Here is a 25,907-nt window from a genome sequence, read left to right as displayed (position 1 = left end):
AGGAGTCATCACTGGGGGGTGGGCGAGGCAGGAAAGAGGCAAATTGTGTCACCTTCAAAATTGGTTCTGGGGCCACCCTTTCGGTGTGGTTAAGATGTCGCTCACTGGCCCTTCACTCAAGACACTAGACAAGCATTGGTAAAGCATGAACATTTATATTTAATTTACATTTTGACAATTTGCACATAAATAACAATGTAAACCAGTATGTAAACATAAGATAGTTTGTTGTTCTAGCAAAGTAAAAAGCCAGTAACTTTGGTCAGTTTTAACTTTGAGAAGAAAAAAAAACAAAACCACTGTTAATTGTGGGCTCAAAGTTCACATGTAAGAGGCCTATGAAGGAAAGTCAGAGGATAAAGGAGGCAGGTCTCGAGCCACTGTGCAGGTCTTGGTAGGAATTCCCACATGTAAGAAAGCCCGCAAGGGAGAAAAGAGAACAAACGAGTGGCTGAGAATAGAAAGTATTTGGTGTCCGTGTCAGTGTGTGTTGCTTTGGTTCACCTACAATTAAGGACTGCGTTTGTCAAACACCGATACGTAAAAAATTGTCAGTTTTGCAACTTACAGATTGGTAAGGCTCTTAGGTTTCCCTGGGTTATCCTAAATTTGTTTGTTCTTTTCTGCAGGTTGACCTGAGTTGCCAAGGACAAAATGCTGACTCTATGAACCACGTTGATTAGTGATCGGTCAGTGACGTGTGCAGGAGGGAGAGGGAGAGAGAAAAGCTACAGTGGTTAAGGGAGTAATACTGGGATTTTTATTTCGGTGAATTGGGTGGGACACATAATCATAATGTGGCAAGACAAAAATAAAGCCATCTTAGATCGTCTTTAATAGGAAAAAACAACGGATCTCTTTCTCCCTGGTTGTTACATGGTCCCCACTTTTGCAACAAGGTTTTGGGGTCTCTTACAACAGCAAGGGGGTGCCCAAGCTCCCCAATGTGATTGTGAGGTCATTGAGCGTTAAGTAAAGTCTCAGAAAGGGTTTGATTTTTTTTTTCCTCAGAAAAAGTAGGTTCTTTTACATGGTTTGGCTCACAATTTAAGTGGTTATAAATATATTATATATATACACGGTATAGTGGTATAAATAGATTTATAAATATACATCATTCTTTGCTACACCTTGAATGCTGACAGGTCATCTTTGGGCTTAGCAGAGTAAAAGATAGAATGGGACCCATTCTGTCTTTCTGGAGCACACTTACTTTCCTCTAGTAGCAAATCATTAGGTAAGACATCATTTCCTGCACTACTGGACACACTTAATGAGGTAATTGTTGTTGAACACCTTTGCAATGCCCTCTCGTCTTCAATTAAATTAACCATAAAATGCAAAAACACAAATACTGAGGAAAATCTGAGTTTTACAGAAAAAAATACAATTGATGTGTTGGGGATAGGAATGTTCGTTACCCGCTTTGACCCTAAGACAACGAGAATACCCGTTTTTCGTTTTTTTTTTCTTTTTAAAGTGTGGCCTGGGCCTATCTACCTCAATCCTTCCTGGTAAAGCACCATGTTTGTGCAACTTTGACACAACAACAACAACAAGAAACCAACAACAAAAACAACACCCAGATTCAAGCCCCCGAACCTCACACATACAATGACACCTGTGCTTTGGGAACATTTCTCAGTGATTTTTAACATGGCATTTTGTCTTCTTCACATTTTCAGATAATACATTGGGATGCAAAAGTCCATGACCGCCCTGGATGGTCACATGACTTTGGGAGGGGGGTGGCCCTGCTTTTTGGAGAGGAAGACAGGTTGGCAAAGCCTTCTTGTCACCTTTCTGGTAAATCTGTGGCTGGGAAAAAAAAATCTCAACTATCTACAGAAACATACAAGAGTCCCTTTCTTGTTTCTTCTACTAAAGTTATTATTGGGTAATTCACACATACCCCCAAATTATACAATGCTGTTCATATATTACAGTCCTACGAATTAACACATCAACTGTCTAACTCTGGCCATACCAACACCTCGTTTTCAAAGCATTATCAGAGAGGGAGGTGGACTGAAGTAATGTATTTGTTCACTAACTCTTAGGTACTCACACAGATGTGCAGAAATTATCTACAAAGAATGGCCACAAGACAAAAATATAACATTTATACTCAAATTACAAGGAATTGTTCCAGTCATTGTAAACTTTTTTAATTATTGCTTTTTGAATGATAGATAGTATAATAAATTATGAAGGATTATCATTGAAAAAATAATTATGGCGAGGCAATAGTCTTAGCAATGGGAAGGCTATGCAAAATATCCACACAAATATTCAAAATACACAGGTTCAAATATATAGATGGGGATGTAAATAAGTATATATAATATGTATATATATTGTCTTTGCCTCATTTTTGCCCTGAGATTTCAGTAACTTTGGAGTTCCTTCTTTAATTCCAGAGAGGTGAGGGGACACCGTCTGCCATCAGGAGAGCTGCGCAGAACTGGAATTATGTACAAGCATTTGCCATAGGCACCCTGACTTGCCAAGTCATAAGTTAAGAAACAAAACAAAACACTTTTTGTTTTCCGAAAATCTTAAGGATCCATTGGTTCGACTGTTTCTTGTTTGACCTTTACAGGTCCCAGAGGTAGTGGGTTGCTGTGAGGCAACTTCATGAGGGACGGGTCTGATGACTCATAAAGGCCACACCCCGAGAGGAGGCCATTCCCCATGTTTCTTTGCAAAGATACTTTCAGGCCAGTTTCTTCTTTCTCTTTTCTGACCACAGCCAGAATCTCTTTCTCCACCACAGAGGTCACATCGATGTTGTCCTCCATGTCCTCGAGCCGGTCGGCATTATCACTGAGGTCAAACTTTTCGATCTCTTCGTTGATCCGGGTCAGGTCTTCCAAAGGCAGCCCCGTGGCCGGGGCCACAGGGCAGTTCCCCTTTAGGTGCACCTTGAGGCTGCAGAGATGGATGTAGCTCTTGTGGCAATGGGCACACTTGTGGGGTCGCTCCCGGGTGTGGAGGCGCTTGTGGAGTTTCAGGTGCACAAACTGGGTGAACTTGGCAGGGCACACCTTGCACTGGTAAGGTTTCTCTCCCGAGTGAAGCCGCAGGTGGGTCTTGAGATTGCTGGTGCTGCTGAATCGCTTGTGGCAAACCTACATATGGGGAAACGGGGCAAAGGAGGGAGACGGGAAGACCAGAAGATTAAGAGATGCCAATGGGAGGGGCAAGCTTGCCAACCAACGCCCAGCAACGAGGGACACGAGACGCCTCCCTGTGGCACCTATGGTGTGGCCTTAAGCAAACAAGGCGACGTGGGCACACAGAGCACGAGGTGCTGTTTATTTCCCCTACCATTTTCCACCCACTGGAAGATGGCTGTGTCATTATCTCAGTTCATGAGCAGGGACAGGGCTGTCAGCCTGTGGGAGGGCAGGATCCTTGCTCTGGTTTCAGCTATGAGCTACATGACACGGGAGAGCAACTCCTCAGACATTTTCTACAAAGGTCAAGGGTTCTACCCAGAAAACACGGCCCACCTGGCACTCATGCGGCTTTTCTCCCGTGTGTACCAGGTAGTGTTTCTGTAGGTGGGCGAGCTGAGTAAAGCCCTTGTTGCAAGTCTGACATTTGAACGGCCGTTCTCCGCTGTGCACTCTGAGGTGGACCTGGAAGGAAGCCACACGCGTTAGCTCTGCTCTCAGTCGGCTGGGAGCCCGACCATTTCTGTTCAAGGACTCAGGCACTTATGATGCAAACATCTTAAGAAAAGCATCCAGACAAAGTCTTAAACAGAACACTTTGTTTAGTTTGAGCTGAAGGAACAAAAGTCACAGGCTAGCAGGGACTTTCAACTGATTTTCTAGCCCCATGATTTTTTTATCCAGAAGAAACTCAGGGGAAAACAACTAACTTGTCCCAAGCCACATAGCCAGAAGTGGCAAAAGGAAAGTAAAAGCCACACTGACTAGTCCCAGCCTGGGTCTCATGCCGTTGAAAATGCAATTTATAACCTGTGGAAAGGAAGCTAAATACCACATGTATGTACACTCACTAGTACAGGGCCTGGCAGACAATTGGACTGCTCTATTTCGAGGCCTACCTTCAGATTCGAGAGCTGGCCGAAAGTCTTGGCACAGACGTTGCATTCATACTTAATCTTGCCATTCTGCTTCTTCAGGGGGTAGGGAAGTGTCTTGTAGCCAGTCATGTTTCTCTTGTTTTTAATGAGATTCATGGCTTCATCACTGCTGGGGGCTGCCATCGCCACTGAGGTAGCTTTGGGCTGCACCACGTGCTCCGACGTGGCAGCTGTGCCCGCAGTCGGGGACCCACTGGTGGGGCTGCACGCCTTGTCCTTCATGCTGGCGGCGGCCCCAGTGAGGGAGAAGGCACTGTGGGGCGCCGGGACAAGCACCTCTCGGGGATGCTCGGGCTGAAGCAACCTCCGGGCTCCTTCAGAGGGCAGCGAGCTCGGGAGCGAGGCTGGGTTGAGCATGGGGTGAGGCAGGCTGCCTCCCCCGAGGAAGTTACTGTAGACAGGGTACAGCCTTGGGAAGAGGCCAAAGTTGTTGATGCTGTTGATATTGCCCACGGTGCTCAGGCCATTGCAATTCATGCCATAGGGGGGTAAGAGGAACTTGGGGTAGGGAGCATTGTAGGAGGGGATGAAGGCTGATGAGAGGTGGGGAGGAGGCGCGTAGCCAGGGTAAGAGCCCAGACCTTCGGTGCCATAGGGAGCGTTCAAGTAGCTGTAAGAGTCCCGGGGCTCCTGGAAGCCAGGAGCCAGGGGCGACACCGTGGTCCCTGGGCTGCTGTGGGGGCTGGAGCTTTTGAGGCTCTGGTCGGGGCTACTTCTCGCTGACGGACTTGGTGTTGTGGAGGACGGAATGGGTGAGTGAGTGATGTAAGTTGGCCTCTCCATCCCATAGGCCAGGGAAGCTTTCAAAAAGTCTTCCGGCAGAGGGGCCCGGATTGGGTAGACCACCCGTGGGTAGAAGGGCACCTCAGGGCTCCCATTTTTCCTGAAGTCGTCCGTGTCCTTTTCTGAAGTGAAGGGTGAAATGTTCGAACGGTAGAAGTCCTTTCCTTTGGAAGGGTTGGAGTCCAGTTTGAGGATCTCTTTCACGCTGTACTCTCTCTTTGGGACACTCTTTGGGCAAAGTTCATTCTTCTCAGTGCTCTGCTGCTTAGGATGGCTCTGTGTTTGTGCTGAAAAAAAGAAGGGTGGTTACTCAGAGGGGCGGAGAGAACTGAAGTGAAATTGCCTATCTTGCTCACTCCGGGCAAAACCTAGGCCCCAGCTGGCCACAAGCAAGAGACACCTGGCTTCTCACCAGCCCCTCATTCTAGAGGGCTCGGGGCCACTCAGTCCAAAACGCAGCTCCATTTGCTTCTCAGTGAAACGGGGACAATGACAGCGTCGATCGAACAAATAGCCCTATTTGGACTCTTTCGTTTCCGCTGGTAAAAACCTTATGATAGAAAAGTGCTGTTCAAGCCACAACAGGAGCACTTCCATTAAAAGGAGGTGGAAAAATAGTGGGGTGGGGGGTGTCATAGGTTCATAAAAGTCATTCTGATGTTCACAGTTTACCTAAAGGAAATTAGCACTCTGCGAGCTAGATGTGAAAGATTAAGACTCATTTCAAGTAACAAGCAGTCATCAATTTTCGCCTTGATTCTTGTTTAATACAAATTTGATAAAAGCCTATTCAAACTGCCTGTGCCAAATAGATTAGCAACGTGGATGCTACCCCTTCCCCCTGATTTGCTGACAACATGAGAATTTCATCAAGGCTTCGTCTGTTCTAACCAGGCTCCCAGCAATGCTGTCCCCTGGAATCATAAGGCGTGACACAGTCATCCGTGCCAAACCACAACAGGCCCTTCCCAAGCCAGTTCAATTACTTAGAGCACCAAAGAAAACAGGCAGCGAAGATGAAAGCATTTATTCCCAAAAGATGGCATATTATTACTTGGTAAGTATACTATTTAGGAACAGCAGCAAAGAGGAGGAGAGTTCCAGGCTCTCCAGGCCATTGCCAGCCCTGCCTCTGCAAACACCCAGACCAAACGATGCCTTCAGGAAAACACCGGTCAGAGCAGGGAAAGCCCAAAAATCCCGGCTCAGCCTGCCCTGGCAATCAAAAGCAAAATACAGCCTGCTTGGACGGAGCCGTGGTTATTGGAAGGCAGGTACTGCAAGCCTGCCCGAGGAGGAGGAGCAGGTTGAATGCATCCCCATCTGTGTGTATGGATGCCCTGAGAGGCAGGAGAGGTCTTGGCCACAGCATTAGAAGAGGACAGGTTTGGGAGACCATGCTGAAGCCTCTGTAAAAGTACCATCTGTCGTCTTAAGAAAAAAAAAGTCCCTGTTTGATTAAACTGAGAAAGAACTCCAGGCTTGATATCTGATAGGTCTAGAAATGAACCCTGTGGAACTCCAGATTCTGAACTCTTCAAATCTATTCTCTAGGCTGACAGGCTTGAGAGATTCGATTCCAGTTTGAGAGCCCCGCAGAGAATGTTATCTCCTGCTTGCTGTTATCAGTTACTCCTGGGTGAGCCAGCAGCCCCAGAATAAACAGGGCCCGGACGCTATCAGGGAAGATGCCGATGGGGGCAGTGATGGAAAGCTTGTTGAGGGAGAGGGATTTCTGAAGCCACTAAACCAAAATAAATACCCCCTTATCAGGCCAATATCAGTCTTTCAGTGAGGCCCAGCAGGCAGGAAGTTCAAATTGTCACTTTTGTTTTTTAAAGCTGAAATGGTAAAGAGAGAGAAACTGAGTTGGAAAATGATAGGCAAGGCATCTCACAGCCAGAGGAAGGAATTTTATGGAGGTGAAAAAGAATGATTTGGAGACATCCACAGAGGCCCACATTAAAAAAAAAAAAAAAAGACGACTCCCTAATAAAATGAAAATACAGAAACTTCACCGTCATAACTTTCTGCCATTTTTATGTGGCAAATTACATCGAAGTCTCATAACTTTTCCTGTGGCTTCAATACTACCTTAGTTCTAAAATTCAACAAATGAAAGCCATAAGGAAAAAGTTTAAGTCCATCCACAGCACTGTCCCCCCTCTCTTTAGTCAAGTGTCCCTACTAAGCACCTCGATAATTCGATTATTGAACTGAAACAAAACTAACGATTAGGCCAAGAAGCAAGAAAGCCGGAATTTACAATTTTCTATGCAAAGTATTTATTTAGCACAGTGCCCGATATATAGGAAACCCACAATACATGTTTGCTGTCTCTCACGCCTTCCTAAAAATAAATCTATATCTTCTTCCAAGACACTATCTGGGGGAAACGTTAGCCCCACTAAGATGTTCTGAGGTGGAAATCATGGAGTCTATATGAAGGCACATTTTAAAAAATCCTCCTTCAGCAGCTGACTAATCAGCGGAGCTGGTGTCATTTCTGACTCTCCCACTCAGCAGCAGCTTGAGTTAACATGAAAAAGAAAATCAAGATCTGTTTTTGTTCTTAAATCTTAAATGGCTGTAGGCGGACGGAGTCATTTCAAGAGTGAACTGCTTCTGAAGGCTCTGAATGGCTTAATTATGCCGACTCACATTTTCGATCTATAATAAGAACCCCCAAGACTACAAGAAAGAACCTAGAAGTTCTGCAGTAGGCAAAACAAAGTCTGTTTTCAACTGAAACTGAGAAAGCAGATTAACATTTAGAAGTCTATAATTTGGTCAACTGTTTTCTAGATGGGCTAGTTAGATAGATAGGAAAAAAAAAATACCAAAAAACTTGGTGGGGTAGCAGTCAAACTTAATAGTTCTTACTCCTTTTCTTTTGTTTAAAAAAATGCCAATTTGTGATTTCTGGCTACTTATTTTCCTTGGCCTCAGTTTGCTCTGAATCTGTCCTCAAACTCTATCGACTGAACCATCACGGCCATTAGAAGTGCTCACGGAGACTCTGGCACAGAACTCGGTTGTGCTTGAAGCGCAGAAACCTAACACAACTCACTGGAAGACACAATCTATCTATTAGGCCTGATGAAATAGTGGAAATTTTCCTGATCGGAGTCTCAATCATCAGTTACCACACCTAAGACAACTGGTTTCACAATCAGCAGCAGGAGTGTTGGCTTAAATGTGACTGGTTATTGTTAACTCTCATTCTTTACTAGGAATACCAGACAATGAAAGTCCCAAAAAACGTTAAACCACCATTTAGAAAAAATTCTGCATAAACAAAAAGGGCTATTTGAGGGAACAAAGGTGTCACTGAACAGTAGACATGAAAGTGGCTTCTGAACACAAAGCACAAGCACTCAAATCTTAAAATATTGAGCAAAGCCTTTTGTTGGAGGAAAAGGCAAGGCCTTTAAAATCTTTCTCTGATTGGCAGAGAGGGAGGGGGTATACAAAAAGCTCCGTGGTTGGTGCAAAGTAACTGAGATGGGTCACCTCAAGTGGAGTTACTGCTTACAAAAAAAAAAAAAAAATCAAAGACTTTCCCTGAAGCCGTGAATGATTAAGCTCAAGGAATGTGAGGAGACCCTCCAGAGGAAGTGAGTTGCAGTGCTGAGAAAGTCAGGAGGGAGCAGCACATCTTCCTGCGGGATGCCCCGTTGGAAGATAAGTTGTCTTTCACTACCAGGCCCTCAGCACCGGGCCTGGCACATCCAGATGGTGAAACAGCTGAAGGGCTTCTGGGATGCCTGGAACTAGGGATATGAATGACCTAGACTCTTGGGAGCACTGAAGAGATGAGGGAAAGGAACCACCACGTTTGGCCAGGGCCTGATCATACCCAGCGTGCTCATGTTGGAAGACAGTTTGTCTCCAAATATTCTAAGACTTCTTCCTGACACTCAAGGGTGCACTGTGTGTGTGTGTGTCTAAGGAGCTTGAACACAAATTTAAAAGGTGATTCTATGGGGGAGCTCCTTAAGCTTTCATAAATAGCCCCAACTTTTCAGAGAACTACAAACACAGTCTCGAGGTCACAGGGAGACCTAGGTAGTGTGGGACGAGCGCCAAGTAGCCATAGAGTTGGCTTATACCCAACGAGGATAAGGAACTGGTTTGTTAACCCGTCCTAAAGTTTAAATCAAAATTCTAATTTATGTTAATATTAACATTCATTCCAAATGTCTGAAAGGTGATCTGTGGCCTAAAACAATTTAGCCTTCAGATAAAGCCAATGGGACCACATGTCAACGATGGATGAATCTGGGTAAAGAGTATGTAGGAATTCTTTGCACTATTCTTGCAACTTCTCAAGTTTGAAATGATATCAAAACAAACAGTTACAAAAAACTTCAGCATTTCAGTGCTGAAACTTTTAAACCAAAAGGAGCTAAGGTTTAAAATTGCTTTAAAACTTAGTAGTCTGAGAACACACAACCATAGTTACAACAGGTTGGAATTTTCTGGTAATTCTTAAGTCATTCATGGAGATCACTTGAGAATGACTAAAATAAAGTAGCCCTTTGCAATGAGGTCATGACAGCAACTTTAACCAAATAAAAAAGTAAAAGGTTATAAACCTAAGAAACTGAGAATTTGTGAAGATAAACTGATAGGCGGCTATTGTAATACTGATCAGGAGATCAGATAATTAGGTTTTTACCATAAGGAAGGAAGCTAAGATAGAAAATCTTTAGAGTTACCCATTTAGAATAATATTTGAAAAAATTATAGCTGTGAGTTTTTCTAGAAACAATCTCACATGTTCCACATCAGACTATAACTTGATAACCAAATGTGCATGTCTACACTATTTCAATGCACATTTTAAGCACCAGCAAATTACCACAAACCAGGCAGTTTGTGGTACACGCGGCAGTGCTTGCATACTTGGCGTGTCAGGACCAATCTCCATTATACCCCTCCCTGCCCCCTTTTGAAAAGATTAGAATTGGACGTTTATTTCCTTCCTTTAACTTTCTGAATTAAATACTCAGAGTAGCTCTTAAGATTTTTTAAATGATCAAGTTTCCTAATAGGGAATAGGGACTAAAAAATTTTTTTCCTCTTCCTAGTCCCTAGTCTAAGCCACCTACTTGGCCTAAACAGAGGAAGCCATATAATTAAACAACATGTTATTAGCTCATAGGGGCAGAACTGACATTGCTGGCATTTTTTATTTTTTTGTTCTGTAATCCACTTACTGAGATTCATCATTGTCAGCTCTCCGGGATAAGGGTAGTGAAGCCTTTCCGCAAAGTCCCGGCAATACCACACAAGAAGCTCCTGGTTGGCAGGAATAGGCTTAATGGTGTAGAAGTAGATGTTCATTCCGTTCTGACACGCAGCCAGGTTTTGCTCCCGGGCAGAGTGCGCCGGATTCACATAGCGCATCCAGTTGCTCTTCTCCTCCTTAAAGCCGTCGATGAAGTGGTGAAGCTCCCCTCTGGAATAGATCTGTCCCAAAGAGAAGAAAGATGTGTAAAAGAAAGCCAGACCCAAAGCAATGGAAAGCTTCCACGGCACCTCGAAGAATAAACACGGCAAGTACCCTGTGTGATTTCTGGTCCCCTGTTGCCTAGCTAGAAAAAGAACCAAATTGGTTTAGCCAGAGTAGTCTTGAATCAGCAGAAATGAGGGCGGAAACAGGTAAGGCACATTTTGTCAGTTACCTTTTCCATTGCAGTTTTATGGTCTTTTCATGTGTGGGGGAAAACAACAGAAGAATGAAACACAAGATTTCATTTAAGGAGCTGCTTCAGACGGGTTAAACCACCGCAGAGTACTACTTTTGCCAGAGCAAAGAATGGCAAATGGGCGACGCTACCAACTTCAGTTCTGATTATGCTGACTTTGAATGCTTTGAGTCACTGGGTAGAAGACCAAGCCGACTGAGTACGTCAAACCACCGAGTCTCCACTTTTCTATGGCCCCTGTACTTGCCGTTTCTGACACCCCCGCCCAAGGCTTCAACTATGCAAACATCCTCCACCCCCAAGCCTCCAAGTCCACAAGTAACACTTGCTCATATGAATACTTGGAACCTGGCCTTTTTGTGGAAACACTGGGTGGGGCAAAGGTGAACTTCACCTGCCATAACAAAGTGAATACCGGGCCAGAAGCCAGAGTTTGACAGTCTACTGAGAAGTCACTTTTCCTCTTGATAAACAGGTTGGGCCTTGTGCTTTTCTTTCAAGTCAAAGAAGGGGAGAGAGAACCCTCTTATCTGTGAGGAGGTTGGCTAAAATGTCACTCAGAGCCACAGGCATGAGTTTTTGGAAAAATAGGAAGAAACGTCGCAAGAAAAGAAAAGGCAACGCAAAATCAAGAAATCAAAGTTTGCCCTATGGTAATACTCCTTCTGATTAACAGATGCACTCAGGCCACTGGGTAAAAAGGCGAGGTAAGAAGAGGAAAAATGAAAATACACATTCCTACTGAAACTACTTTATAAACTCCTTCCCCTTCCACAGAAAGTTTCTCTTTCTCCCTCTTTTTAAGACCTACCACTTTTTCTTCAGACTTAAGATATTTCCATATAATCAATACCTGGTTATCTGCAACTTGTGGTCTCCAAGTAGTTGGGCACTGTTCGTGGCAGAAAGTTTGCTCTAACCCGACAGACAGCAGGTTACTGCTTTATCCTTAGTCACACACTGACTATGTCAGTCTCTAAATCGTTTCTGTCTTTCACTCCAACGTTATCAGAAACGAAAAGGAACTCTGTCCCTTTAACACACGCAGTAAACACCAGAATCACTTTCTTTTAAGAGTAACTTCCTGTAAATTGTGAAGGGGGAAATACATGTGGCTTCATCAAAGCAGCTTGTGAGAGCTTTTGCGGTGTGTTTTGTTAAGAGAAAATGGAACAAGGCTGGGTGAATTCTGCTATCAAGTTTGTTTACTCTGATGTGCAAACTTCCAGGAACACGGGGTTCCATCTCTCTTGCACTCTTCGCTGGGCGGAAACTGCTTTCTAAAGCTACGGGTATGCTGATTCCAGTCAGCCTTCCTCGGACTACAATTTACTGTATACTCGTTTAAAAACAGAAATGTCGATGCCATGAAGTCACACACGCACACACCCACCAGAAAATAAAATAAGGCATACGTCAAATAAACACTGCTCCCTGTCACCTCACTGCATTTCCATATATTATCAGGAAGATTAAAAACGTGCTGACTCATAGTACAGTTACAAGAAATGTCACTGGTTTCTCAACTTGAACATCCCTTCTCTTCTTTGACTGTGTAATTTGCATGAAACTTTTTCTTTCCTCACAACAGATGTTCATATCCCTGCCAGCCAAATCAGGATGCTTTTAACAACATGTGGGAAGTTATCTCCTACAGTATCCTTTGCATGTGAAAGACTGATTCAAATAAATCCTCCCAAGGAAAGCATTTCACTTACTTACAGTCAATCTTTAATGTACCAGGGCACTGGGACAGAGATAGGAGGGTCTCGAGTATTCTTGCCTTTTTTCAAAAGGATCATGCATTAATGAGACTTACCCTGGAGTGTCTTCATTCACACCTTTAATGCCAAGAGCTACACACCTCCATGGCTCATTTCTGAGAAGGCTTTATTGGCAATAAAGGCAAAAATGCCCTCATTTACATTTTGCCCATTATAAGTCACGTAGTAAATATATTTTAAGCATGAATAGTCACTAAATAAAAAATTGTGAGCACACCATTCTTAGCGAACAATTCTGAGTCCTCTCTTTTGCTCGGTAAACAGTAAAATAAATTTCTAAAAACACAAACTTCCTGGATTATAAAAAATCTTGTTTCTTAGGAATAGCTTCTGAATGATCCCCAAACACAAGTCTTTTATAAAGATAGTTGTCCAAAAGACATAAACGTTCTAGGTAAATATTGACCAAAGTAAGTATAATCCAATTTTTGTTGTTACCATGCAGCTGTTTCTTAAAAGAATTCAAATAATGGTTCCCTAGTAGTCGTGTACATTTTAGGCAAGTATATACAAAAAAATTACTTTTAAATGTAGTAAGCATATCTCTATTTTTCAATTGAGGAAACTGAATATCCTAGAGAGATCTATGGGAAGGTGGAAAGCAGTCTGGTTTTTTCTCTGCTCACTCCTAATTCAGGATCTTTTTACTCAAGGATTCTGTCTAATTAGTCCACCGTTCTAACTCTGATATTCCAAGCGAAATTGTATTGGCCAGACTTTTTGCCTGGATGTTATAGGAAAGCTTATCATCTTGGATGATCGTAAGCATTGTCCTTCTGCTATGGGAGTGACCTACATACTGTCAAATCCAATAGTTTTATGGCGCAGATGCATTTCAACAGGACTAGTCCTGTGGTCCATTTCCATTCCCCTAGTGCCATCTTCCACCCATCCTTCCTTAATGGCACTTATATTTTCAAGAGAATTTATTTATGATTACTCTTCCATTCAATTAGAGTTAACTCAGCAAGAAATCAAGAAGGGGCGACATCTAAGGCTTGGTGACTCATTACTACTTCCTTGCAGAGAAATGCAAATGAGCCTTCCCTTGAAGCAAGCAGCAAACTGTTTCCTTTCATCACAAAGCTCTAATGAATTGCAAAAATTAAGATTCACATATAGTCCATATCTCTAGCCCTAACCACCTACCTATAGGCTCTGTTTCCAGGACCAGACATTTAACCAGTTTCATCATGCTTAGAATTCCCTATGCCCATGGGGACCCTGAATACTTGTGGTGAGCCCCAGGACAGGTTGAAAAAGGAAGTGACCCAGCAATTCTAGCTCCACTTTTTTCTGTAATACATAATGAGTCTGGGACATTTTTCCCTACTTACCCGCCAAAAATATTTCCTGTTGGCGTTCTTGGGAACTGTATCATTGTTGTAGATTTCACCTATTAGAGGTCCAAAACGGGTTCCCTTTGGTATGTATTCTTTACTCACCACTCCAATAACCTAAAGGGGGTAAAACATACAAAACAATTACTTTAGCTGTAAGATATTAACCAATCTTTTTATTTCAACAAATGGAATCGTCAAGTGGCAATTCAACCAACAATGATGAAATTACGATAGGGAGAGCAGGCATTAACGGTGCCTACATAATTAACAAAGAGCTTCACCTTAGGGAAGACCACCTTTTAAAGTTCCAGATCATAAGCAAATACTCAACCAAGCATTAAAATAGTCTAGAGGATTATTCTCCAGTGACTGAGGGTCCTTTATTTCTATTATTACTTTCTATGCTAGAAGAACAGAGAGGGTAACTATTCTGTTTTAGAGTAACAGTCAGATACTGCAGAATAGGACCGTCAAGATCTGACCTTTTCAGTCTGCTCTTAGTTTCCTATTTCTCCTTCTCCCTCAAACCATAAACACAGTGTACTTGAGGGGAATAAAATAGTTTTAACCTCAGAAACCAAAATAACGCTCTTTGGTTGTTCCACAAAGGCCTAAGGAACCAGAAACCAAACACATTATCATATTTTTTTCATTCCAGATGAGGCTTTTTTTTTTTCATAGCTTGTACATTCTCTTTAACAAATAAAGGTCTTCCAAGTAACTTTGTTCCTCTCTAGCATCTTCTACTCAACAGTGGTCAAAAGTCTTCCTCTGAAATGAAATTTATACTGAGGAGAGCTGTGGGTTCTAAGATCTAAGGAAATGACCTTCTCAGACTGGATGTATCACACATTTTGACTTTGTAGGGCCGTACTAAAGAAACATGTTAACTATGCTGGTTCCTCCTTGATCGTAAATTTCTTTAACGGAGTAAAAAAAAATTACCAACCACGAATCAGGAAGCAATTCATCACTATTCAGAAGAACTCCTCTGGAAGGAGCCCTTTACAACATTTTGCAGTTAGTTTTGTTTTGGCTTTTATTCACTCACTTTTCCACTTTTATATTCTTCTCATCCAAAACAGCCTATGAATTACGTACTGAATACCTTACTGAAATGGACCAAGAGGGGAGGTAAAAGATAATATTTATTTCCAGTTTTTATTATCCCTGGTGGCTCCTATGTAATTGTGTACCTGAAACAGTAGGCCCAAATATTCCAATCAATAAATGTCCAGAGTGGAATCCAAAATTCTGGTTATGATACACACTGATACCCATGAAATCAAGAATTTAAACCCCTATTTAAAACGGATACAGACTGAGCACACCTACATGGCTGTGTCAGACCAGTCTTTCTCATGTACATTTCTTATCAACCAATGATTTTTTTTCTAACAATTTAGTATGCAATATACAAGCCAATGGAGCATAACCCGACTGGAAAGACAGAAAAAAAGCAAATTTCCTATACCTAACACAAGTTGAAACAAGGTTGGTGAGCTAGAGTGTTATTTTTGGTCCTTTATGAATTTCTGGCAGAGAGCTGAAAAAAGCAGATGTTCATTTCATCCTCCTCCTCTGCATTCATTTACATTTATCTGCCCTTTCGATAACAGTTTGTCGTTATTGGTATTTGTTGGCAGTACAACTAGTGGGCACAGGAGTACCTCAGAATAGTCTTGAGATAAAAGCAGATATTAGAGCTGAAGCAGACTTAGCAATTCAGAGGCTCATTGCTTATGATACATTATTGAACCTAATTAATTGGAAAAATTCATGGAATTGACTTCTATGACACGCAAATCACTTGGCATTCATATTTGACTGATTATTCCATAATATTAAAATGACAAACAAGAAAAACAAATAATGTCATTTGTTGGTGAGCCAATAATTAGCAGCTGATATTTTCAACATATCCACTTTAAAGCAGTAATTTTAAGAAAGGTACTCAACTGGTTCATCAACTTTGTTTTAAATTACAGTCTCTTGCAGACAGCCTCTCGGGAGTCAGAGCTTGATTACCAACAGGTAGCATTACATTGAGCTCAGGGTTTTCTTCCGAATAGCCATTCTTTAACCTACGAGCCTCTTGGTCTTCAGTTATCAATCTTACACTAAGGAAGCACATTAACATTTCCTCATGCTCAAAAAGAAGTCAACTAGAATCTTGTTCCTACAAATGAATTTGTGGAAAACATAAGCCACCCAACACCTATCTGAGCACTGCTATGGGCCCATCACAGGGGAAGCTACGAGGCAGTGCTAGAAATAGCTCTTGCCATTCATCACCCTACAAATGCAATTCAGCAGGCAAGACGGGAGAACAATTAAAAAGAGGGTCTGTGGTGGAAGAGGGGTCTATGAAAATCCTCAAGCCCCAAACAAATAAAAGAGCCTCGATATTAGATTATCTTTACAAGGGGACAGAACCCTAATATTTTAAGTTTCTATTACACAGAGCCATAAGGTACATACAAATTCACACATATGGATAAACAGAGACACGAAATCATACAATTTTGAGGTTGGAAGGAATTGTGTAGCTTATTCATCATCTATACCCATTCCCAGCCTGTACTCCAATACACAATAAACAACTTCATCTCACATCCACGTCTGAGACATTATTCAAAGAGGACATAAGAGGTGCAAATTTAAGATTATGGTGGTCGGCCAGGTAACCGTGGAGGCGGGTAGGAACTGGGGTTGTTTGTAATGGGAAGCGGAAGACCAAGTCATAGCTCTCCCTCTGGGCCTGGAAAGACCCAGACGTGAATCTTAGCCAGCAACATTCTACCTCGGAGCAAGCACATGATACAGAGGGGCCTGGAGTGTGCCTTGAATTTTGCAGTGCTAAAAAGACGAATTAAGAACGTGTTCACCTCGCTCAGAAAGGAAACTTCACTGGAACTGACCAGGGTCCTAAAGAATGACTGCTGGGGACAGGATGCTGTGTCCCTTCCCTAAACCTATCAGCTAGAAGATGCTGGCCTCAACACTCCCTTGTCCCCAGCTCCTACACGGCGCTCATTCTGTGTGGAGCTGACCCCTCCGCCACCTGGGCAGGTTTGTTTCCATCATGGCCTCAGTGACAGAACACACCCTGACGTCTGTGGCTTCCAGACAAAAAACAGGGCTTGTTTTCCATTTTACAAAATGAAGATTTCACAACTTAGAATAGGTTGAGTGGGGATGCTGAATGAAAGTCAGAAGCAGGGAGAATATGTTTTTTTTAAAGCAAATTCCTCCTTGAGGGACTACTATACACACACACAGAGCAGTGGGTTTTAAGCAGAAACATCACTCAGGTCTAAATGTGGTAGGAACATCCCCACCCCAAATTACCTTAAGACCATTTTAATTACTAGCTATCTCTCCCCCCTCCCCGAGTCTCCCCCCTCATAAAAATGACTCATTCCATTAAAATTCTATTTTGAATATAAGGATATTTGCATTGAGATAACTACAACTCTTTGGTGGACCAAGACTTCAGCCTGTAATTCACCCCATTTTTTAAAAAGGGGTGGAGTGAATCGAGATGTTTTTGGAAGGTTTCCTCCTTAATTATCTTTATATTAAAGGAAACAAGGTAACACATCAGTAGTTTGTCTCCCAAATAAAAGGCAGTATGAAGAAGAGGGAATTGCATGCTACGGGGAGATACTTTTTACAGATGGCTTGAGTTAATAATGGACTTCAATCAAAATGGACACTGAGTGAGTCGCCTGTGGGCCTGATGTTTCTTACCACACGACTTCAGGAGGTCAGACTCAGAACCACAGCGCCTCGTGAATGCAAGCAACCTCAGTACGGGCTACTGCTTCTAAAATATAAACGTTTAACTTGATCTTTCTGTATTCAAGTATTCATAGAAGATTATTTCAGGAGGACAAGGGGAAAATCCCCCTAGAAGAATAACCTATCAGTTAAGAAAGTTTTAAACGTTTTGAATAGTATGTCTATATTTGGTTTGAGTTCTGGAAATAGGAAGTAAGAACCACCTCATTAAAAGTACAGAACGATTCTACACCAAATCTAAAAATGAGGGTCAAGATCAGAAATATGGTCTGTATGTTTTGTTTTTAAACCAAAAAAAAAAAAAAAGGTGCTGACACATAGCACAAATTCATAATGAAAAATGGTCTTGTTAAAAAAAAATCCCCAAGTCTGTCAGCACAACAGTACATAATGTAACCTCTTCTGCTACTTAAATGAACACGTTTAAAGAAGGGCAAGATAAATCAGTCAGATAAAGACTACACGTACGAAGGCTTTTTTCCTATTTCCATAGCTCGTGGGACTGAAAGGGCTAAGTGAATAATGATACAGTAAACATTTCATCAATCCTGAAGGTGTCTGTTCTAGAACTGGTTTGCAGCTATCTCGATGGCTCAATTCCACAATCCTCTTTCACCACCTTAAGGGAGCTGTCCTTTCCCAAAGTCCAAAAAGGCAGAAAGGAGAAACAAAAAAACACAGGTACAAATTCCAGAGTAAGCTTAAGACAGTATGACATTTAAGTTGGCTTTCTGGTTGTTTTCATGATTAGGGACTGAAGATGTACTATTTTATTCAAGTGTTTCAGTTAAACAAAGTATGGGAAAATAGGCTAAGAGAACCCTGATTTCTTACTAGGTTCGTTCTGAAGGACCGTCTTTGGGAATATAGGCACTGTGTGGCTTTTTGGGTGCTGAATACACTGAAATAGGGAGTTACGTGTGCAGAGAAAAAAAAAAAACCAAGCTTAATAAAGGATCAGTCTGAAACATGTTAAGACGATAAATAAAACCACAGTGACACCAAGAGGGGCCAGTGTAGCATAATCAAGAAGCAGTGGCTGGGGAAGTCAGAAGAATTTTGCTCCAAGTCTGGCCTCTGGCTCTCACTGTACACTCTGAGTAAGTGACTATCTTTCTGAACCCTGGACCAAGTGATCCAAGGGCATTACTTCCCTTAATTATGATTTTAAGTAGAATGATGGAAATTGAAAAACTTAAGCTAAGAGCTGAACTGAGGATAAGAACATTATAGAATTAAAAGGCAAAGATGACCCACAGAATGGAGGTCTTTATTTCAGTCCCAATGAGCTGGACAGGGCAACACAGCACAAATGAATCCTACGAACAAACCAGTATCTGGTCAAATGCGATATGCTAAAAAATACACTACAACTTTTAAAGCCACAGCCAAACTTAAATACCCAAACAAATCCTACATTGATTCCATGGGCCACATATTAAGAGACTTTCTACTGAGAAGAGTGTTACTTTCAGAAAGAGGTATAATTAAGGTTGACATCTGGGGTTCAATTTTTGGTAACGTTCATGTACAAACACACTTAAATTTTGCTTTGTATAAAATCTGCCTCCACTCTCCCAGCAGGAAAAAAAAAAGGTTGAGCTTTAATGAAGCTCAAAGCAGAGTTGCTCTATTTAATTTCAGACAGCTGAAGTCTGCCCCCCAACTAAAAACACTGAACTCAGACACACAAACAGGAAAGAGACACGGTATTTCCCAAACAGGCTGCCCGACTCCTTCAAATGCTGTTTCTTGGGGAAGGAGGAAAGTGGTCTGATACAGCTGGAATGAATCGTCCTAGTATCAAACTATGAATCCTGACAGCAAATGATCCCCTTTCCACTACTTTCTGAAGGCAGTAATGGAACTGACAGTGACCTGTGGTAATGGAGAGGGGTCGATTCCTTCAACTGAGCCCAGTAGTAGACAAGTTAAGAGCCCCTACAGTAGCTGAATTCTCAAAACAAGAGGTGGTTCTGCAAGTTATTTCACAGCTAAACATCACGCCTCGCTCTCATCATTATATAAAAGGGTAAACACAAATCCTTTGCTCATTCCAAGTTCGGGGTTTCAGCCCCTTTGAAACAACAAAGAGTGCACCCACTTCAGAGGCCAATAAGGAATCGGCCTGCCAGCCTGGCCAGAGGAAAGGAGCAGCCACAGATAAACGGTGGTCGGCTCTGAGCTCACCCGTTCAGAGGACACTTTTACATGAGCCTCTTGATTTACACCATCACTTCAGTTCATAAACACGTCAAGGTTAGGAGAATATTTTTAGAAACCCAGCTAATAAAGCTGGCTCGTTAAAAAGAATAAAGCCATCTAATGACCAAAAGGAGACAAAAGAAACAGGAAAAACTTTTTTTCTAAGAAAAAGTTTTCTCTTTCACAAGCTATTGTACAATGGCGGGACGAGGGCCAGTGAGTCCAGAGTGGCCAGTAACTTTCTGGAAGCTCACTGACAATTTTGCCCACCCCGTGCTGTAGTTCAGCTTTTCCACGATGTGTCAACTTGCCAAAAGACTGAACTGTTTACTAATTAGTATGGAACAGCAGAGAGCTGGAGGAAGTGCAAGGGGACCGACTTAGGGAAAGAGAAAGCAATGAAAGAGGTGAATTAAGTGATCAATTATTTACTGATACTTACAGATTGCCACAGATATACGAGGCCTCAAGGGCAAGTAGGGAGATTTGGGGGCAGGTGCCAATCTTCTACAGCAATAAACCAGAGGCTTACCTCTTTGCTGTTTGCAGAATGTTTGAAAAGCAGATTCCTTGGTAAGGATGCCTCTGCCTGGACCGAAGTCCCTCCGTCAGCGCCAGAATCCCAGGGGTGGTCATTCACAATGTATGTACACTTCTCTTCAAACTCAGCCTCTGTCCACAGAGTCATATCTGCGTCCTCCATGTCCATTTTCATGGTCCCCTCGGTCCCCTCTGCCAACTCTTGAAACCTCACAGCACTGGAACTACACTTCGGGGCAGCCTGGAAGAGAAGAGGCAGGCCTTTAATCCCCATTGTCCTGTGGCTCCCTCGGAGAGGTTATGACTAACACAGTAGTCTGGAGACTTTAAAAGCAGATGCAGAGCGCTGGGTACAGTTGAGTAAGAGCCAAAAGCCGTATAAAGAAGATTGCCTTGAAGAAGCAAGGTCTTAAAATGCTCCTCTTAGATTAACAAAAAAAAAAGTGTAGCAAATTCACTGGGGAAGAAAGAAAAAAAGAATGAACAGAACCACCTCAACACTCCCTGGCTTTACCTCTCACAGCAGAAAAATGTTGTGGGCGCTCAGTCCTATGTCCCAGATCGCCTGGGGTCATGGCCGCCAGACCCTCAGCGCTATGGAAAAGCTGCCTCAGAAAAGTGTCACAAACAAGGAGAGGAAGAGGAAGGAGCTCTGTCTGCCTCTGAATGAAGCTAAAAATGGAAAGCGCGTGTGCTGCAGGAGCGGAACCCAGCCTGCCTTTTCCAAATGGGGAAGACTGAACTTTCCCACCAGCTCCCAACGCAAAACAACTTTCAAAACAACTCGTGCCCCCACCCCCCCGCTGCCGCTCTCTTTTATCCTCTCGCGTGGAACACTGAAAAGGGCTGCATCCTGCCAGCATCACTGAGCTGCAGCCTCTCAGAAAGCGTTTGGACCACAGGAAAAGAAGAGGAAGAATGGGTGAAGGGGGAAAGCTCCCCGAGGATTCTTCGACTTGTGGGCATCTGACGACAAATGGAAAAAGCAAAAACAAAACACAAAATGGTTCAATAGAATTCCCTGGAGAGAATTCCTTTTAGGAGCCCTCAGCTACAAATAGCACTTTCCATTTAAATCTGAAAGTGGACATATTCCCAGAAGTCACTGATGTGTTACAGTTTACTGTAACTAAAGTTGTAACAAATACAGAAGACTACCAGGAGCTTCCACTTGAAAATTGATAAGGATTTTCCGGCAAATTCCCCCTCACACGCAGGAAAAGTGCTTTCCAAAGAAAAAAAAGGTGAACAACTTCTGAAATGTTTTCCCATATAGATATGTTTGATAAAAAGTAGGAACATGGGTATCATCCCCATGTAAGAACGTCTCCTCTTAAGAATAAACATCACACTCTGTGAATTCCTTCAAGGTAGCTTTTACATTCTTCTATTTTTTTTCCCTAAACATCATGCTCTTTTTTTAAAAAAAGTCAGATGCCAAGCTGTCTTTCCTCAGTTACAATGTAAACAAGCTTATTTGTATTTAGTTCCAACATGCAGAGTCATGATGCCAAATAAATGTTAAAATAAAACAAAATTTAAAAATGAAGCCAAGCCGGCGTAGTTACTTTGTATGACGTGGGGTGGGCAGGAGCCACTACCGAAATTTCAACGAATTGACAATGATGCCTAGAACTGAAAGGGTTAATGATTCATAAGGAAAAAAGTCTTATAAATGTTTGACAGTTCTAAGTGCCCTAAAGCAGAAGCATTTCTGGTTTCTACTGAGACTACGCTAGCAGCCAAAAAAAAAAAAAAAAAAAAAAAGTTTTCAGATCAATTTCAGAATTAAAAACAAGATCAAGTTCCTTACCAAGATCGTACCCACACGTTTTTCCAAGCCAATATCCAACATCTGAGATGAGTGTCGCTCATCGCTACACAGTCCGCATTTCCTCCGCGTCCCCCCGCGGGCTGAGGACTGACGCGCACCTCGGCGGTGCCTCCTTTTCTACGGCCGCCCGGGCGCCCGCGTCCCGGCTGTCGGCGGCAGACAGGTGCTGCGCGCTGCTCTGCCTCTGCGCAACACTGGCGGGCCGAGTGTCACGGCAGCACTTTCAGTCTGTGTTAACCAGACCGGCGGCTCCTTTCCCCTCCCTGCTGATTTCCCATCCCTCTGATTCACTCCTACCAGCGCCTGAAGAGGGGGCGTGGCCGCACCTGGCTCAGCCCAGGGCTTTCCCCCGGATTGCGCGCCGCCAGAGCTTCCTCTCTCCGCATGTGAATTTCAACATTTACTTGGAATCTTCCTACTTCCCTTTGAAGGCGCTTAACCTCAACGTTGACTCTGGCTGTATTGTATTCTAAATACTCCAGACAGCCCTCCTTCCTCCTGAGGCTTTCTAAGGGGGCGCACGTTCCTTAAATCAAGGGAAGCCTGAAAATGACCTAAAAATGTTCTAGTTCCTCGCTTCCAATCCACAGTTTACCGAATACACAAAACTTACTTGAAAAGAGCAAGTGAGATTATTTTTGCGTCTAATGTAATAAAATGTAGCTGTCTGGTCCTCAAGCTGTTGCCCATGAAATAAGTTTTCGCACAAAAAAAGTTGTAAGCTTCCTTTTCTCCTGCTAACTAACGTCCGTTCGAATTTGGCAGAACTAACTTCCCTCTTTTAACTATTTAGTAAACAGGGAATTAGGAAAAAGTTATAATCCTACAGATTACAATTTCTTTGCCTTTTCTCTCCACCCCAAGACCCGAAGCCAGACTTCCGAGGAGCGTGCACGCGGAGTGTGGAGCATTACCGGTCTCAGTTAAAGGGAATGTTGAACTGGTCACTAACAAGTGGAAGGCAGACGGAGGCAGCAATTAGTGGGGCTCGTTCGGAGCCCTGTCCGGCTTTTCCTCTAGCCCCCGTCAGTCCTCTGTTGAAGGAAGGACATCCTGTGATGATGGCATACAATGTCCTGTTTGTTTATTATTAAGATCGTAGACCTTGCATTCCTGCTTCTCATTACAAAACAAACCAGATGCTTTACTTCCTTCAATGGTCTTGTGCCTTCAGCAAGGAATCCTCTAATTCAGAGAAACAATGATGTAAAGGATCCATTTATAGCAAGCACCCCACTACAATTACTGTTTAGATCACTGAGACCCAAGTCTCCCACTTTTCCTGCTTGTTTTTAAAACCATCCCTCCTTCTAACTTAGGCTGCACTGTCTTTTCTAACATTTTAAGTACGTGTGTGCGTACACACCCACGTCCACACACTCAGTGCCACCCTAATGATACCAACTTAGTCATACAATGAAGTGGGCATTGGAGTATTTGTTTACAGGAAGAAACAAAACAAAGAGAAATAAAAGCCCAATCCCGTCATAAAAATATGTCTGTTTATCTTTAAACTTTCTTTTCTCTCTTTTAGGAGACTTTCCTAGAATTTTTTTTGGGGGGGGGGAGGCAAAAGATTATTTGCCAGGAAATGGTATTTGTGTCTCAAGTCCTCCCACCACCTCTGTAGCACAGAACAATTAAATTCCCACCAGGGGACATAAGTAACACACTCCCCGCTTAATGCCTGGTGACCTGCTATGACACGTTATGCCAGAGGGGACGCTAGCACCAAGAGGAAACAGGGCTTTCAGGGGGCAGATGTGCTGGGGGTATGAAACGGAATGAACAATTCCTAAGAGTTCTCAGAAAGCTCCAAGATGATAATTAAACAAGAGAAATCCAGCCTTCTTGAGAGGCTTTATTAACTGACGCTGAGTCAGCACCACAATGGACAGAAAAACAATGTAGTCATACCCAAGGCCGGCCTGCTGTTCAAACAGTCTCGCCTGCAGATGTTAAAGAGTATTTCACTTCCCTTTTAGAAGCAAACTCCGTTCTTAGGCCACATACACCATGCAAGGGCTGGTGAGTCAACCCCGATGGAGTAAGGGAATAGGCAAAAAGTTGGATATTTGAGGTGGGAAGAGGCTATTTCAAGCCAAATATTTACTTTAATGACTGGAAGATGCCAGTGAATCAACTCACTGTTAATTAATATCAGCCTGCACTCACCTTCAGAGGTGGCGAAACGGGCTTGAGTCTAAGGAGGACACAAACTTCAAATACCAGTATGGGGCTTAGCCAGGCCACCCTAAAATTAGTTCCAGGTGTTCCAGCTGAGCTGGACAAGGCCACGAGTGGAACTTTAAGTAAATTTTGAGACACAGGGTGTTGGAATATAAAGTTCTTTGCATGTTTGCTTCTTGTCTCAAAATGATTATCAAAAACCACCCAACCACGTTCATTGCAATTATAGCAGTCAAGGATAGGCAATAATGTAATTCAAAATGAAAAATGCAAAAAAGGAGGACAAAAGGAAAGGAGGCATGCCCCATAACAAGAAAAAGCATGTACACAGCCACATTTAGGTATTGTCCAGCACAAAAATTATAAAGGGGAAGAAAAGGAGGTGGCCTTCTGAACTTCATTCGCTCCTTCTAGAAGGCCCGAGCATTGCATTTAGAATGCTGACTAAAGCAGGGAGACGTTGGCATCCGTACAGCTGCACAGAGAGAGCTATCTGAGGCTGCCACTGTCTGGAATCTGAAGTCTCAAAATGTTTGTTTCTAAGTAATAACTTGGTGCATTTTTAGTCACTATATTATTTCCCTCCCTGTTAGAACACCAAAAAAAAAAAAAAACCTCAGTTACCTTTATTAATCAGCATTTCTGTGGCAGAGTTCTCACATTAAGAGTGTTCACAATGGCAGCAAATCATGAATGATCCAAATAGCTGGGCTCTCAGAAAGCCCCGGGAGGCTATTCCCTTTGATCGTATCAGCACGATGCAGAGCAAGCCCAAGCCATTTCGCCTCAGCTACTGGGTCTGTCCTCTTCCTCGGGTGGGTTGGGAATCGCAATGGAGGCGGCCAGAGACTGCAGAGGAAGACTATTGTAGAATGAAGGGAAATTGAGCACCGAATCTGGAGACCCGACTCCCCTTGGGAAGAAAAAAATTATTTTTTCCTAAAGAAAGTAAAAAATAGGATGAAATGTGCCCAAGATGAAATGTGTTTTCATTTTCTAATTCAACTCCTGCTATACCCAAACAAGGTCAATGACAGACTAACCACATCAAGAGAACACCCCCCCACCCTCTTCTCTCCACTCCCTATCCACCCACCCACCCTACCCCCCACACCCATTTCCCACTTCCTGTAAGTTAGGCATCTTCACGCTGGTAAACATTTGGGGACCAACTGTAAGCTGGAGCTCTGAAAGAGGGGCACCTCGGCTTTGAAGCCCTCCCACATGTCTCAAAGCCAGGCTGAGAATGAGAGGGACACTTGGTTTTTAAACTTTAACAGCCTTTTCTACTCAAATCGCTGGGCTTGGCTTTCTGGCTGCCTTCTTTTTCTAAAGTTGGACAAGAAGAGCAAGTACGTGTGTGAGTGAGAGAGAATGTATGCATGACACATGCTATGTTACAATGCAGCGTGTGTGTCACTGGTATGTATGTGTGTGATATGTCAATGATGTGTTGCGTCAATTTAAAAATAGCACAAGCCTGCCTTCCCCTGACACAGCTCAGCATCCCCACACTTGGACAAACATATTCAGGGCCTAAACCTTGATGATCCTAGGGGGCTGTGGATGTTTTGAAATGAGGTCAGTGTTTTG

At 43.0% G+C, this 25,907-nt stretch overlaps 1 protein-coding gene across 4 annotated transcripts; it reads right to left on the bottom strand.

The window, feature by feature from the left end:
- Positions 1-139: 139 nt before the first annotated feature.
- On the bottom strand, positions 140-22,570 carry PRDM1 (PR/SET domain 1). 4 transcript variants are annotated; one of them, XM_044757435.2, is made up of 9 exons: positions 22,104-22,300; positions 20,792-20,798; positions 20,644-20,710; positions 20,283-20,536; positions 13,736-13,855; positions 10,123-10,375; positions 4,079-5,187; positions 3,516-3,644; positions 817-3,131 (listed from the first exon to the last, which is right to left on the bottom strand). In XM_044757435.2, the coding sequence occupies exons 1-9, from the start codon at positions 22,163-22,165 to the stop codon at positions 2,559-2,561; spliced, it is 2,574 nt and encodes an 857-aa protein (XP_044613370.1). In that variant the 5' UTR covers positions 22,166-22,300; the 3' UTR covers positions 817-2,558. The 4 variants fall into 4 exon arrangements, with proteins under 4 accessions (XP_014716298.1, XP_014716299.1, XP_070352802.1 ...); XM_014860812.3 differs by lacking the exons at positions 20,644-20,710; positions 20,792-20,798 and having other exon boundaries at positions 140-3,131; positions 20,283-20,531; positions 22,104-22,570; XM_014860813.3 differs by lacking the exons at positions 20,644-20,710; positions 20,792-20,798; positions 22,104-22,300 and adding an exon at positions 20,805-20,977 and having other exon boundaries at positions 140-3,131; positions 20,283-20,531.
- Positions 22,571-25,907: the final 3,337 nt, after the last annotated feature.

Source organism: Equus asinus, chromosome 24 (assembly GCF_041296235.1).
Source record: "Equus asinus isolate D_3611 breed Donkey chromosome 24, EquAss-T2T_v2, whole genome shotgun sequence".
Classification (NCBI taxonomy): Eukaryota; Metazoa; Chordata; class Mammalia; order Perissodactyla; family Equidae; genus Equus; species Equus asinus.
The sequence above is the reverse complement of the archived record's forward strand: the minus strand, read 5'-3'. Positions and strand labels throughout refer to the sequence as shown.

Excerpts from the sequence above, each read along its gene's own strand:
- PRDM1 (XM_044757435.2), bottom strand. The coding sequence starts at position 22,165 with ATGAGCGACACTCATCTCAGATGTTGGATATTGGCTTGGAAAAACGTG. Across the intron at positions 10,376-13,735 it reads ACAGGAAATATTTTTGGCGG|ATCTATTCCAGAGGGGAGCT; the intron begins GTAAGTAGGGAA and ends TCTTTGGGACAG. Across the intron at positions 5,188-10,122 it reads GCTGACAATGATGAATCTCA|CACAAACACAGAGCCATCCT; the intron begins GTAAGTGGATTA and ends TCTTTTTTTCAG.